General features: G+C 49.0%; 1 protein-coding gene and 1 long non-coding RNA gene across 2 annotated transcripts; one reads left to right on the top strand and one right to left on the bottom strand.

The window, feature by feature from the left end:
* The first annotated feature begins 811 nt into the window (after positions 1 to 811).
* On the top strand, positions 812 to 8,085 carry LOC110126224 (uncharacterized). Its single transcript, XR_002310350.2, has 3 exons — positions 812 to 2,551; positions 3,188 to 3,339; positions 6,533 to 8,085. It is a non-coding gene; the product is annotated as an uncharacterized lncRNA (long non-coding RNA).
* Positions 8,086 to 9,615: 1,530 nt separating this feature from the next.
* On the bottom strand, positions 9,616 to 11,250 carry FBLL1 (fibrillarin like 1). The gene has a single exon (XM_070465754.1). The coding sequence runs from the start codon at positions 10,723 to 10,725 to the stop codon at positions 9,727 to 9,729; it is 999 nt and encodes a 332-aa protein (XP_070321855.1). The 5' UTR covers positions 10,726 to 11,250; the 3' UTR covers positions 9,616 to 9,726.
* Positions 11,251 to 11,576: the final 326 nt, after the last annotated feature.

Genomic DNA, 11,576 nt, shown 5'->3' with positions numbered 1-11,576 from the left:
TTAATCCGCTTTCATTTCAGGGATGGATTGTCAATTTTATTAGTCTGCACTTTTCTTGCTGACTTTGTATATATTCATTAGATTTAGATTTGACTAAGTGGGCTTCCCTGGTAGCTCAGCTGGTGAAGAATCCACCTGTAATGCAGGAGATGATTCCTGGGTGGGGAAGACCCCCTGGAGAAGGGATAGGCTACCCACTCCAGTATTCTTGGGCTTCCCTGGTGGCTCAGATGGTAAAGAATCCGCCCGGAGCAGACCTGGATTTGATCCCTGGGTTGGGAAGATCCCCCTGGAGGGAGGCGTGGCAACCCACTCCAGTATTCTTGCCTGGAGAATTCCATGGACAGAGGAGCCTGGCGGGCTATAGTCCAGGTGGTTGCAAAGAGTTGGACACAACTGAGCAACTAAGCCCAAAACACAGCAAGGATATTAGTAACCTGCAAAATGTGAGGCTTAACCTAGATGCTTATTTTCCTTTTGCATTAACAACATTTGCATTAATGTTACATTTTGTAACATTAACAGACACAGATGTCTAGGGCTGCCATAGAACTCTGTTTTATGCAGTCAACACAGACTTTGGACCCTTCTAGCTTTTTACTCTGTCAACTGTAGCCTGTATTCCCAAGGTCACCTCATGGCCCAAGATGGCTCTTCAGCTCCAACTATCGTGTCCATATTTCACCCATCACGGAAGAGAGAGTGACACAGTGGGTCAAACGACTCGTGTAAGCTCTTCCTTAAGGGAGGTCCTCTGAAGTTGCTACAGGGCGTTGTTGTTGTTGTTTAGTCACTAAGTCATGTACTACTCTTTTGTAGCCCCTGCCAGGCTCCTCTGTCCATGAGATTTCCCAGGCAAGAATACTGGAGTGGGTTGCCATTTCCCTCTCCAGGGGATCTTCTCGACTCAGGGATCGAACTCACGTCTTCTGGTTAGCAGGGGGATTCTTTACCACTGAGCCACCTGGGAAGCCCTGCTTCAGGATACTCTTGCTTATTTGCATTGTTTAGGACTTATTCCCCTAATCATATATAATTACAAGGGAGACTGAGGAATTGTCTTTAGTTTGGGAGGCCCTGTGCCTGGCTGAAAATTCTAACCTGACTGGGAAAATGGATATTTGGAGTTAACTAGCAATTTCTGCCACATTCTGATTGAACCATGGTGCCATTGGGAGCTGCCTTCTTGCAGGAACACAGATTCATCAAATAATATTGATCTGAACAGTCTCTGCATGATAACTTCAACTCCAGAATAAAGGCTGACTTTCAACCACACTGGGACACACTATTAATGATTACATTGTCAATGCAAAGTCAAAAAACAAAAACTGTCCCTCCACCTCTCACTGTATTTCTTCCCCTCATCACATTTTTAGGAGAGTTTGCTCTCACTAACTCACTTCCTCACTTCTTATTTTTATCTTCAACCTTCTCTAAAATGGATTGTCCCTGACTACTTCACTGTTCTTGCAAACACTAACAGTGACCCATGAAGCCAAATTAATCAGGTGCTTTCTGTCATCTTCCTTGGTTTCTCAGCATCTGGCAAAGCTGACACTTCCTCTTTCTTGAAATGCTGTCTTCCTTTGGATTCCATGACACAACATTGTTCCAGAAGCTTTGTGTAAATCTCCTTTGTGTACTTCTCCTCTATCAGAACACAAAATGGTGGATCTCCTAAGAGCTCAGTTCTAAGTCCTTCTCTCCTCCACAATTATATATAGATAAACTCATCTATTGCAGGCTTTAATTATCACATGTGCTGAAGATCCCCAAAACTCTATCGGTAATTTGATCCTTATTCTGTTTTGCAGTATCTTCCTTTTCTTTCAGTGTCAGAGTAAACAAGTAACTTGTATTTGACTAGCCAAAGCTGGTTATTATCCATCTGAATGCACAGAAATTTTAAAACACATATGAGCTTGTCAGCAAACCATAAACCGTGTGCCATATTAAGACAAAAAAATACTATTATAGCTTATAATCATAGTATTTAGGCTTTCATTTCTTAAACTGTCAACCAATATGGCTCCTTTGTGGTTGAGAAGGTTCATATGACTGGTTCTAGCCCACTAGTGAGTGAGTTGTGGTTGGAACTACCACGTCATGGCTAGAACACATAATCACCGGTCTGAGACCTTCTGGAGCCATCTTTTCTCTCTTGACAGCCAACAGTATTCAAGATGGTGGCTGGTCTCTTAGCCTAGATCCTTAAGTGACTAAAATTAACTTAGTCACCCCTCTAAACCTCTCCCTCAACCCCTCACAAAGTAATGAAGGTAGTGTAGTATGAGGAAGAAAACAAACTGGTCATTTAGGCACAGACTTTGGGCATTTGTTGCCATGACATAAGCCATCTGAAATACCCATCCCAACTGATATACATGTTGGTACCAGCAGTAAATGCTATTGAACAGAAACCTAAACAAACTTGAGGCGCTGGATTAGGGACTGGCAGCAGGTGGCAAAGAAACTGTTATCAAAGGATGGAAGGATGGTGATTGATCTTGTGAAGAAGTGAACCTTTGGTCACCCGACAACTTGGAAGGTAGGTAACATACCATTGAATGTGTGACCTTAGGAGAAGTTGGATAAGAGTGTTAGTAGCACAAGTGCTCCGGCCTGGTGCACTGGAAAGACCCAGAGGGATGGGTGGAGAGGGAGGTGGGAGGGGGGACCGGGATGGGGAATACATGTAAATCCATGGCTAATTCATTTCAATGTATGACAAAAACTACTGCAATGATGTAAAGTAATTAGCCTCCAACTAATAAAAATAAATGGAAAAAAAAGAGTGTTAGTAGCATATACTGGCAGCTGTTTCCATTTGATAATTTACTACGAGAAACAGGTTCAGGAAAGAATTGGCCAGTTTGCCAACAGAAATGCAGACAGGGACAGTACTTTAAGAGAGGAAGTGATTAGAGACCATGAAATCAGTAAATAGGGAAGTGAAGACTTGAGCAAGGGAGTTGAAAGGATGGTGAAAAGATGGTGGGTGAGACAGTTGGAAGCCCTCAAGGGGTTGAATGATTGTTGGACTTCAGGTCCCTGAAGGCATTGAGGTGGACAAACAAGTGGGGAGGAAAAGTGGGGGAAGATTGAAATCACATGAAAAGTAAGAAAGTCAGATATGCTCCATAAAAACTACATCAGCTCTTCTGTGTTCTGCCATGCTCAACAGCTACTGCGCACAGCAAGAATTCCTGTGTGATGTTCTTAGGCACCCAAGTTCTCCAGGCAGAGGCTCGGTTGGAGGCAGTGGGCCTGGAGCCATAGCTGATGATGTGGGACTTGCTGGCCCCCAGGGAGTGGAAATAGAAGAAAAATGGAAAGGTAAGTTTTTGGGGAAAAAAAACCCCAAATGCTTTTGCTCAAGAAACAGGAAAGACTGGGAAAACTATTCAGAGTTTGGATGAGGATATAGGCATTGCAGAATCAGCTTCTGGTTAAGGATCGATGTGTGATTGATTTTTCAGGCCTGACCCCAGGCAATTAAGAAGGCTTTATCCAGAATACCTGGTGAGACAAGCGAGGAAGCTGCCCTCCCCTCATCAGACCTGGGGCATAGCCTGCAAACTTCTGTTTCTGAAGGGCGTTGCAGTCAAGGACTTAGGGCCATTCCTATCTGTCACTTTCATTCCAAAATGGTTTTTTGTTTTTTGTTAAATGTGAGTGGCATGTGGGATCTTATAGTTCCCCGACCAGGGGTTGAACCCTTGCCCCCTGCACTGGAAGTGCTGGTCTTAACCACTGGACCACCAGGTAAGTCCCTTATAGTTTTCTATCTGAGGACCTCTACTTCCTTATGAGCGAAGGGGAGAATCTTGAAAACTTTTCCACTCCCAGACTTTCCCCCTCGTCCCCTCACCAGCGGTGTCAGGATCCGTAAAATGCTGGAGCCTTTGGTTCCAGGACGCCTTCAGCAGTAAGACATCCCCATGTAGCTCTGATGCCCCTGACTCTCAGGTGGGGTGCCTTTCCATGGGGGAATGTGGAACAGGGGAGCTGGCACTTTCTCGAATTTTAGCTGCTTGCTTATTCCATCACACTGCGTGTGAAGTCACTTCAGTTGTTTCTGAGTCTTTACAACCCTGTGGACTGTGACCCTCTAGGTAAGAATACTGGAGTGGGTTGCCATGTCCTCCTCCAGGGGAATCTTCCCAAATCCATATCTCTCACATCTCCAGCATTGGCAGGCAGTTTCTTTACCACAAGTGCCCATTCCATCACAGAAGTGATTAAAGACTTAAGTCTCTCATTTTTGACTCCTTGCCTTTTGAATTCCTCCCACACCTGGCAGCTCAGCTCCCTCTCCCAGCTGAGCTGGGAGATTAGCAGGCAGTCCTCAATCAGGGACTAAAGAGGCAGGAACACCAGTAACTTCATCCACAGACTCCAACCCGTCTCCTCCTAGGAATCTCAAGGGGTCTCCTGGGCCGTCATGGAGACCCCGCAGAAAAGCTCAGCTGTCATCTTCCAGTGATTCAAAGTGCTGTCCTAATTCTGCCTTTCCCAATCGACAGCAAGAACGGTATGGGATAAAATAGTCGTGTCAGCCCTGGACGCACATTAGAATCAGCTGGGGACTTACTGAAAACAGATGCCAGGCCTTCTTTCCCCTAGAGCGTCTGGTTTTAACTTCACTGACTTAGAGAAAGAATACAGTTTTTCACAACTGTATTCTCCAGCACTCCTATTCCCAGATCTCCTATCGTATTCCTATATGTATTCACAGATCTCCTATTCTCCAGCTCTGTCGAGCCTTGGGTGATTCCTGTCGCTTTCCTGACCCTCAACTTCCTCATCTGTGATGTGGGAATGATAACCCTTGCCTCCCGGGGGGTGCTATGAGGATTAAGTGAAACAAAGTGTCTAGAAGTACCTGGAACATACCACGTGCTCAGTAAATGTTGTCTCCATCAGAATGTGAATCAAGAGGAATTTCCTGTGAGCCCTTGAGCCAGGAAAGACTACTAGGAAGAAAGAGTTAGACTTGCCTCCTTAAGGAGGAACACAGATTCAATTTGGTGGAGGGGCCGCTCTCAGATCTGAGTAATCAGGGCCCCAGTCCAGAGCCCCACATATTGAGGGCTGCACTCTGGCCTTCCTCTCTGTCTGCACCTTGGCCAACAGGGCAAGGTGTCCATAGTGGCTGAGTGCCGTGCCCCCAGGAGCCCACGCCCCCACCTTCTAGATCATGCATCGGGGCCAAGTCTTCCCCAGGCCAGTCCTCCTGAGGGTACCATCGTCCCAGTTTGCAAGTCCAGCCCAAGGGGCTTAAAGGAGGCTGTTTGAGGGGCAGGATCAAATCTTGGATTTGAGAGCTGGGAGTCTATTTACAGACATATGTGTGCATTCCTTCAGGGTGTGGGGGCAGAACCAGGGGTGGGAAGGAAAGGGGGCAGGTCACCGGTCAGGGGCTCTTACACGCTCTATCACTCCAGCAACACAGACGTTTCGAATGGTGCTGACACCAGTATTCATTTTACAGCCAAGATTAATCTGAACATTTCCATTTCAGTATTTTCTGGTATGTTTGTTCTTGTGATTAATTTAAAAACAACACTTTGCAATCAAATAAGTGCTTTATCTCTATGCCTGAGATATCTTAAGTGGTTGATAAATACAAATGTAGTAGAATTCAAATGTATTCACTGCAGCTCAGATGGGGTTAAAGCATCTTGCTTGGTCGAGGGTTTGCAGCTGGGAGGGAAACTGCCACTTGAAAAGAAATTGGTTTCTTCTGGCTTAAAACAGTCCCAAAGGTTTTCTTCTCCCTCCTCAATCTTCCTCCCCTCGTCCCCAGAGGCAACAGGGTGGAGGAAGCTGACAGACATCATAGTGAGGGTGTGTGGAAGGCTGAGGTCTATGGGTTCTTTCCACTGGTTTCTGCTGACACTATTTGAGTCAGGGTCCATCTCACCTGGCCTTTGAGCATCAGCCTCCAGCCTCACTGCCTGTGCTGGGCTGGGCTCAGCCGTGGCTCTTGTCACTCCTGATTCTCTGAAACTAGCAGAAAATTCTATCCAGCTTCCAGCTTGAAGCAATCCCTCTTAGAAGCTCAACTAATTTTCCTCCCCACCACCCCCACCCCACCCACCCACCAGCACCATTCCAACCCATAGCCTTTAAGTTAACTGTTAATTCTCGGTTATCTTACACTGACAACAGGAGGAAAGATGGGAGGAAGGGATAATGTGCAGAGCTCTGTGCAGGTACTTCAGTTGTGCATTGCTTTTCACAATCATTTCCTAGAAGCCAATAAGACAGGCATTTTGACAGAAAGTTCCCATCCAGTCCCTAGCATTATGGGCCGAATTGTGTTTCCCCAAATTAAAACGTTGAAGCCCTAACCCTCAAATATGGCTGTATTTGGAGATGGGGACTTTATGGAGGTAACTAGGGTTCCAGGAGGTCATAGGGTGGAGCTGTAATTTGATGGGGCTGGAGTGCTCCTACAAAGAGGAAGAGACTAGAGATCCCACCCTCCTCCCCTCTCTCTCTCATCTCCCTTGCGCACTCACAGAAGAGACCATGTGAGGACCTAGGGAGAAGGCAGCCCTTGACAAGCCACGGAAAGATGCTTCACCAGAAACCAACCCTGCTGGCACCTTGACCCTGGGCTTCCAGCCTCCAGAACTGGGAGAAGGTACATGTCTATTGAAGCCACGCAGACCATGGTATTTTGTTATACAGCCTCAACAGTCTAAGACTCCTAAGCACCCCAAATTTAATGCCTTCTGGGGACCCAAGCAAGTCAGGTGCTACCTGTGTCCTGAACCTCCGGCTACAGGAGTTACAGTCCCATACTTCCTTCTTGCCATTATCCTCCAAAACCAGGCTTCAGCTTCCCTCCCTACATTCCCTTAGTCCTTGTTCCTATATTTCTCCTGGGACTTACTGTCTCATCCCATTTGCCCAAAGACCAATCTGCGGCTCAGAGACATTCTTTATGAGGATTTTTTTTTAAATGCCATTTCTCCACTGATGGTCCCATGTCAAGCAGCTTCACACATGAACTATAAATTGTTTGTGTATATGTGGGAATGCTCACACCAAGCAAAGAGGCCAAGGTTCCCCTGCCCTGTACTCAATCTGGAAGGACAGAAACGCTGTACGGAGGCTCTAAAAGCTCCTTATCGAGGCTGAGCTGATTCTGAGGAAGGACTGGACCCCTCAAGATTCTGGAAGTAATCATCCTGTTTCCTGGGAGTCCATTCTCAGCCTGAGGGTTTTCTCTCTCTCTCTTTTTTTGGCCACTCTACCCAGCATGTGGGGTTCCCTGACTAAGGATTGAACTTGTGCCCCCTGTGGCAGAAGCATAGAGTCTTAACCCACTGGACCAGCAAGGAAGTCCTCTTTTTTTCTTTCCCTGATTTTTTTCAGCCTCCAGGTTTCATCTCAGCCATGAATCCATTAGCTTAGGATTGTAGAAAGGGCTTTTCAAAGTAGAGGAAGCAGCACAGACCTCAGTGGAAAGGCCAGTGATTTTGGAGTCAGATTCCTGTGGGTTTGGTTTCTGGCTGTGAGTCTTACTGGAGGACCTTAAGCAAGTCATGTCATCTCTCTGAACTGCAGTTTCCTCATCTGTTAAATAGAAATGATCCTGGCTTTGCAAGGTTTTAATGAAGAGTTCACATTGTTTATGGAAATGCCTGGTTTGAGGTTCTGCAGACATTTACTGTATTCACCCTCTTCTTCCTGAGTCAGTCTGGCCAACAAATCTGAACGGTAGCTCTCCCCCTGCATTGTACTCTGTGTGTGTGTGTGTGTGTGTGTGTGTGTGTGTGTGTGTGTGTGTGTGTGTGTGAGATAGGGAAGTGGAGGGGAGGAGCAGAGGGGTGGCTGCCATTTAAAAATCTGATTTATTTTTTCCTGTGTGAAGGAAGTGTGTCCTCAGAAAACGCAGACTACCCATAGTCTCTGTGTGAACACACCTTTAGGAAGGTGGACCCGCTTTCTAAATGATGCTTTAGGGACCAGTCATTCTTGGATGAAATGTCCAGGACCTTGGCAATTGGCAGTGGGGAGTTCTTGAATGGATGAGTGAATGAATAAATAAAAGGGCTTTTAAAAGCATGATTTGGAACATTCACAGCTCTCCTGGGATTGTTCACTCTCCTGCTCCCTTTGGGCTGATGTGGAGAGCCAGAATTGATGTACTGAATTTCAGGTCTGCAGGAAATGCCTCTCAGAGACAGGTACTTTCTGAGAGTCATTTTCCTGGTTATTTCTCAGACCCTTGGTGATGCCACTTTGAATGTGTTATGCCTTGCATTGGGAATACTTTGTTAGGTGGACTCACAGCCTACCTCCATACCCTGTATTACTATTTTGAAATCTAAGAAAAGGGGGAATTCCCTGGTGGTTCAGTGGTTAGGACTCCACACTCTCACTGCCAAGGGCCCAGGTTCAATCCCTAGCCTCGGAACTAAGATTCCCACAAGCCACATGGCATGGCCAAAAAAAAAGTAAAGGGTATCATCAGGAGGGAGAGAAAGAACAAAGAAATCAAGAGAGTCCTGATCCGTGTTTTTGTGTTAGGACTTGTGCAATCTCTTTAGCATGGGCCCTGTGGGGACGAGGTAAGATCCTACTGGTGTACAAGAAATAGCAATGGATAAAGAGCTCCAAAGACGGCAATTGAGTTCCATCTGGCTGTGCAAACTTGAGCAACCAGTTTACCTTCAGAAGCTCTGTTGCCTCTTGTGTAAAAAGGTAATGGTAACAAAGCCATCTTGGGGCTGGCATCCTCACTACATGCTGTGTGCTCAGTCACTCAGTTATGTCCAACTCCTTGCCACCCCATGGACTGTAGTCTGCTATGCTCCTCTGTCTATGAAATTTTCCAGGCAAGAATATTGATGTGGGTTGCCATTCCCTTCTCCAGGGGATCTTCCCGACCAAGGGATTGAACCCAGGTCTCCTGCATTGGCAGGCAGATTCTTTACCACTGAGCCACCTAAGAAGCCCCATTACACATAACAGCAAATGCAAAAGGTCTTATTTGAAGAGGAAAGTTGTTGTTGTTTAGTTGCTTAGTCATATCCGACTCTTTTGTAACCCTATGGACTGTAGCCTACCAGGCTCCTCTGTCCATGGGATTTCCCAAGCAAGAATACTGAACTGGATGGCCATTTCCTTCTCCAGGGGATGTTCCAGACTCAGGGACTGAACCCACGTCTCCTGCATTGGCAGGCGGATTCTTTAACAGTGAGCCTGAGGAGGGAAAGTAGTCACTATTTATTATGATTAGAACTCTGGCTTGGAGTCAGACAGATGGGGTGTGTTAGTCCCAGTGTCAGTACCCAGTGTCACTCCCGGGAGTCAGGCTTGGTCACATGATGTGGTCAATGTGTAGGAAGTGTCCCCCCAACTCCACCCCCCTTCCAAAGATCTTTATAAGCTCATTTCCCCAGCCCCTGTGATGAGGAAGCACATGTGAGGAGGGGCCCTGAACAGTCAGGATTTTGAGTGGCTGGAGTAAGCACAGTCCCCAAGCTGTTGTTCCTTGATGGACCCCTTTCACCAGGTATCTTAGCTATTTTAGGGTTTGGGGGATTTGGAGGTGTGGGGATAACTCAGTGTGGCCTCACTGATACACCTGGGTACTGTTTCTTTATGTCATTTAATAGAAAAACAGTGCACGAAGAAAATATACAGTAACACTGAGCACAGTACAGTCTTGGGCACATCTCAGGGACCACCCGAGCTGGGTGGCTACTTGCCGCCGCTCTTAGGAAGGGGCCGATAGACCCCGACCACCACAGCGTGGTCCCTTTCGTAGGGCTCCAGAGTCAGCTGCTCTTGAGGCTTTAAATTCTCCTGCTGCAGCTTCCTCACCTCAGAGGCGAACACCGCCTCGGCTGACGCGGTGGAGTCAATGCAATTGGCCTTGATGGAGATGAGGAAGTGGCCCCCGTTGCGCAGGAAGGTGTGGGCGTTCAGAGCCACGATGCGGGACTGGTCCGGCTGCGCCACGTCGGCGAAGATCACGTCCACCATGCCGATAAGCATGCGGTACTTGAGCGGGTGCCGAGCATCTTCGAGGACCGGGATGATGTTGGTTCGCTTCTTGGCCACGTTGACGAGATCGCGGCCGGCGCGGTGGGAGAACTCGACCGCGTAGACCAGGCCGTCAGGGCCGATGATGTCGGAGACGTGGGACACAGTGGTCCCCGAGGCGGCACCCAGGTACAGCACTTTGGACTTGGGCTTGATGTGAATCTGGTCGACCCCGCCCAGGATGGCCGCGGCCAGCTTGGAGCGGAAGGGGTTCCACGTGCGGTATTCCAGCTTCTCGCCACCCTCGGTCACCGTGACCCGCCGCTCGCCGTACACCGACTGGCCCGGTACCATGTTCAGCGTGACCAGCGCGTCCTCCGCCCCGCGGTAGATGAAGACGCCCTCGTGCCGGTGAGGCTCCACCGACACCGTCAAGACGCTCTTCCTGCGGCGGTTCTTGCTCTTGGTCACGCCGCGCAGCTGCCCGCCGCCTCCGCGGTCCCCCCGGCCGTCTCCTCCGCCGCCACCGCGCCCCCGGCCCCGGCCGCCACCAAAGCCGCGCGTCCGCGCCCCGAAGCCGCCCTTGCCTCCCGGGCCGCCGCCGTCGCCTCCTGCTCCCTTGCCCGCTCCGCCTCCGCCCCCGCGCCCTCCTCCCCAGCCGCCACCTCCACGGCCGCCAGACCCACCACGACGCAAGCCCACCGTCGACTTCATGGTGCGCCCGGGGACCAGGGTGGGGGTGGGGGTGGCTGGTGGCGGTTGTCAGGGGTTACCGATGGCTTGGAGCAGTTGTCTGGGACGGCTGGTACCTGGGCGTGGTTGTCAGGGGTCACCTGTGGCAGAGAGAGGTTTTCAGGGGTCGCTGGACGTCCCAGGCGGTGGTCCTGATGCCGGAGGAAGGTTAGCAGCAGCGATTGCCTGCTGGCTTAGCCGCGGCAGGCTGCAGGGGCGAGGTGGGCGCGGGCGGTGGGGACCAGCTCTGCCGCAGTGCCCGCATCCCCGGAGCCGCCCTTTGACGCAGCGATGGGCGTCATTGCATCACACTCGCTATGGCGACCCGGTAGCCCCGGAAGCCCCTTTTCCCAGCCCTCTCCCGCTGCCTGCTCCCTTGGAGGCATCCCTTTCGCACTTCCCCATCTCTGCTTTCTCAGGGACCCCTGGCAGTTCTCCAGGGGTGCAGGAAAGGGGAGAATCTCCTTGGCAGGAGAAGGGGAGACAAACATCAGTTCCTGTCCTTGCTCTGCCGCTAGCTTGCTGTGTAGTCTCAGAAAGCTTTATCTGACCTCTGAGTGTCTTATCTGAACTTGAGCTAGTGTCTTGACATACCTGGGTCTCATTATTCCATCTGTAAAGCAGAACCTACCTCAAAGGTTTGTTTTGAAGCACTGCAAACCCTTGCCTCAGCTATGGTATGTGTTAAGTGCTCTATTTAAGCATTAGCATTTTCTTAAAATCTTTTTTAAAATTAATATTTATTTTATTTTTGGCCGTGCTGGGTCTTCGTTGCTTTGCTGCTTTGTGAGGGCTTTCTCTAGTTGCGGTGAGCAGTGACTTCTCTTGTTTGA

Source organism: Odocoileus virginianus, chromosome 3 (genome assembly GCF_023699985.2).
Source record: "Odocoileus virginianus isolate 20LAN1187 ecotype Illinois chromosome 3, Ovbor_1.2, whole genome shotgun sequence".
In the NCBI taxonomy this organism is placed as follows: domain Eukaryota; kingdom Metazoa; phylum Chordata; class Mammalia; order Artiodactyla; family Cervidae; genus Odocoileus; species Odocoileus virginianus.
The sequence above is the reverse complement of the archived record's forward strand: the minus strand, read 5'-3'. Positions and strand labels throughout refer to the sequence as shown.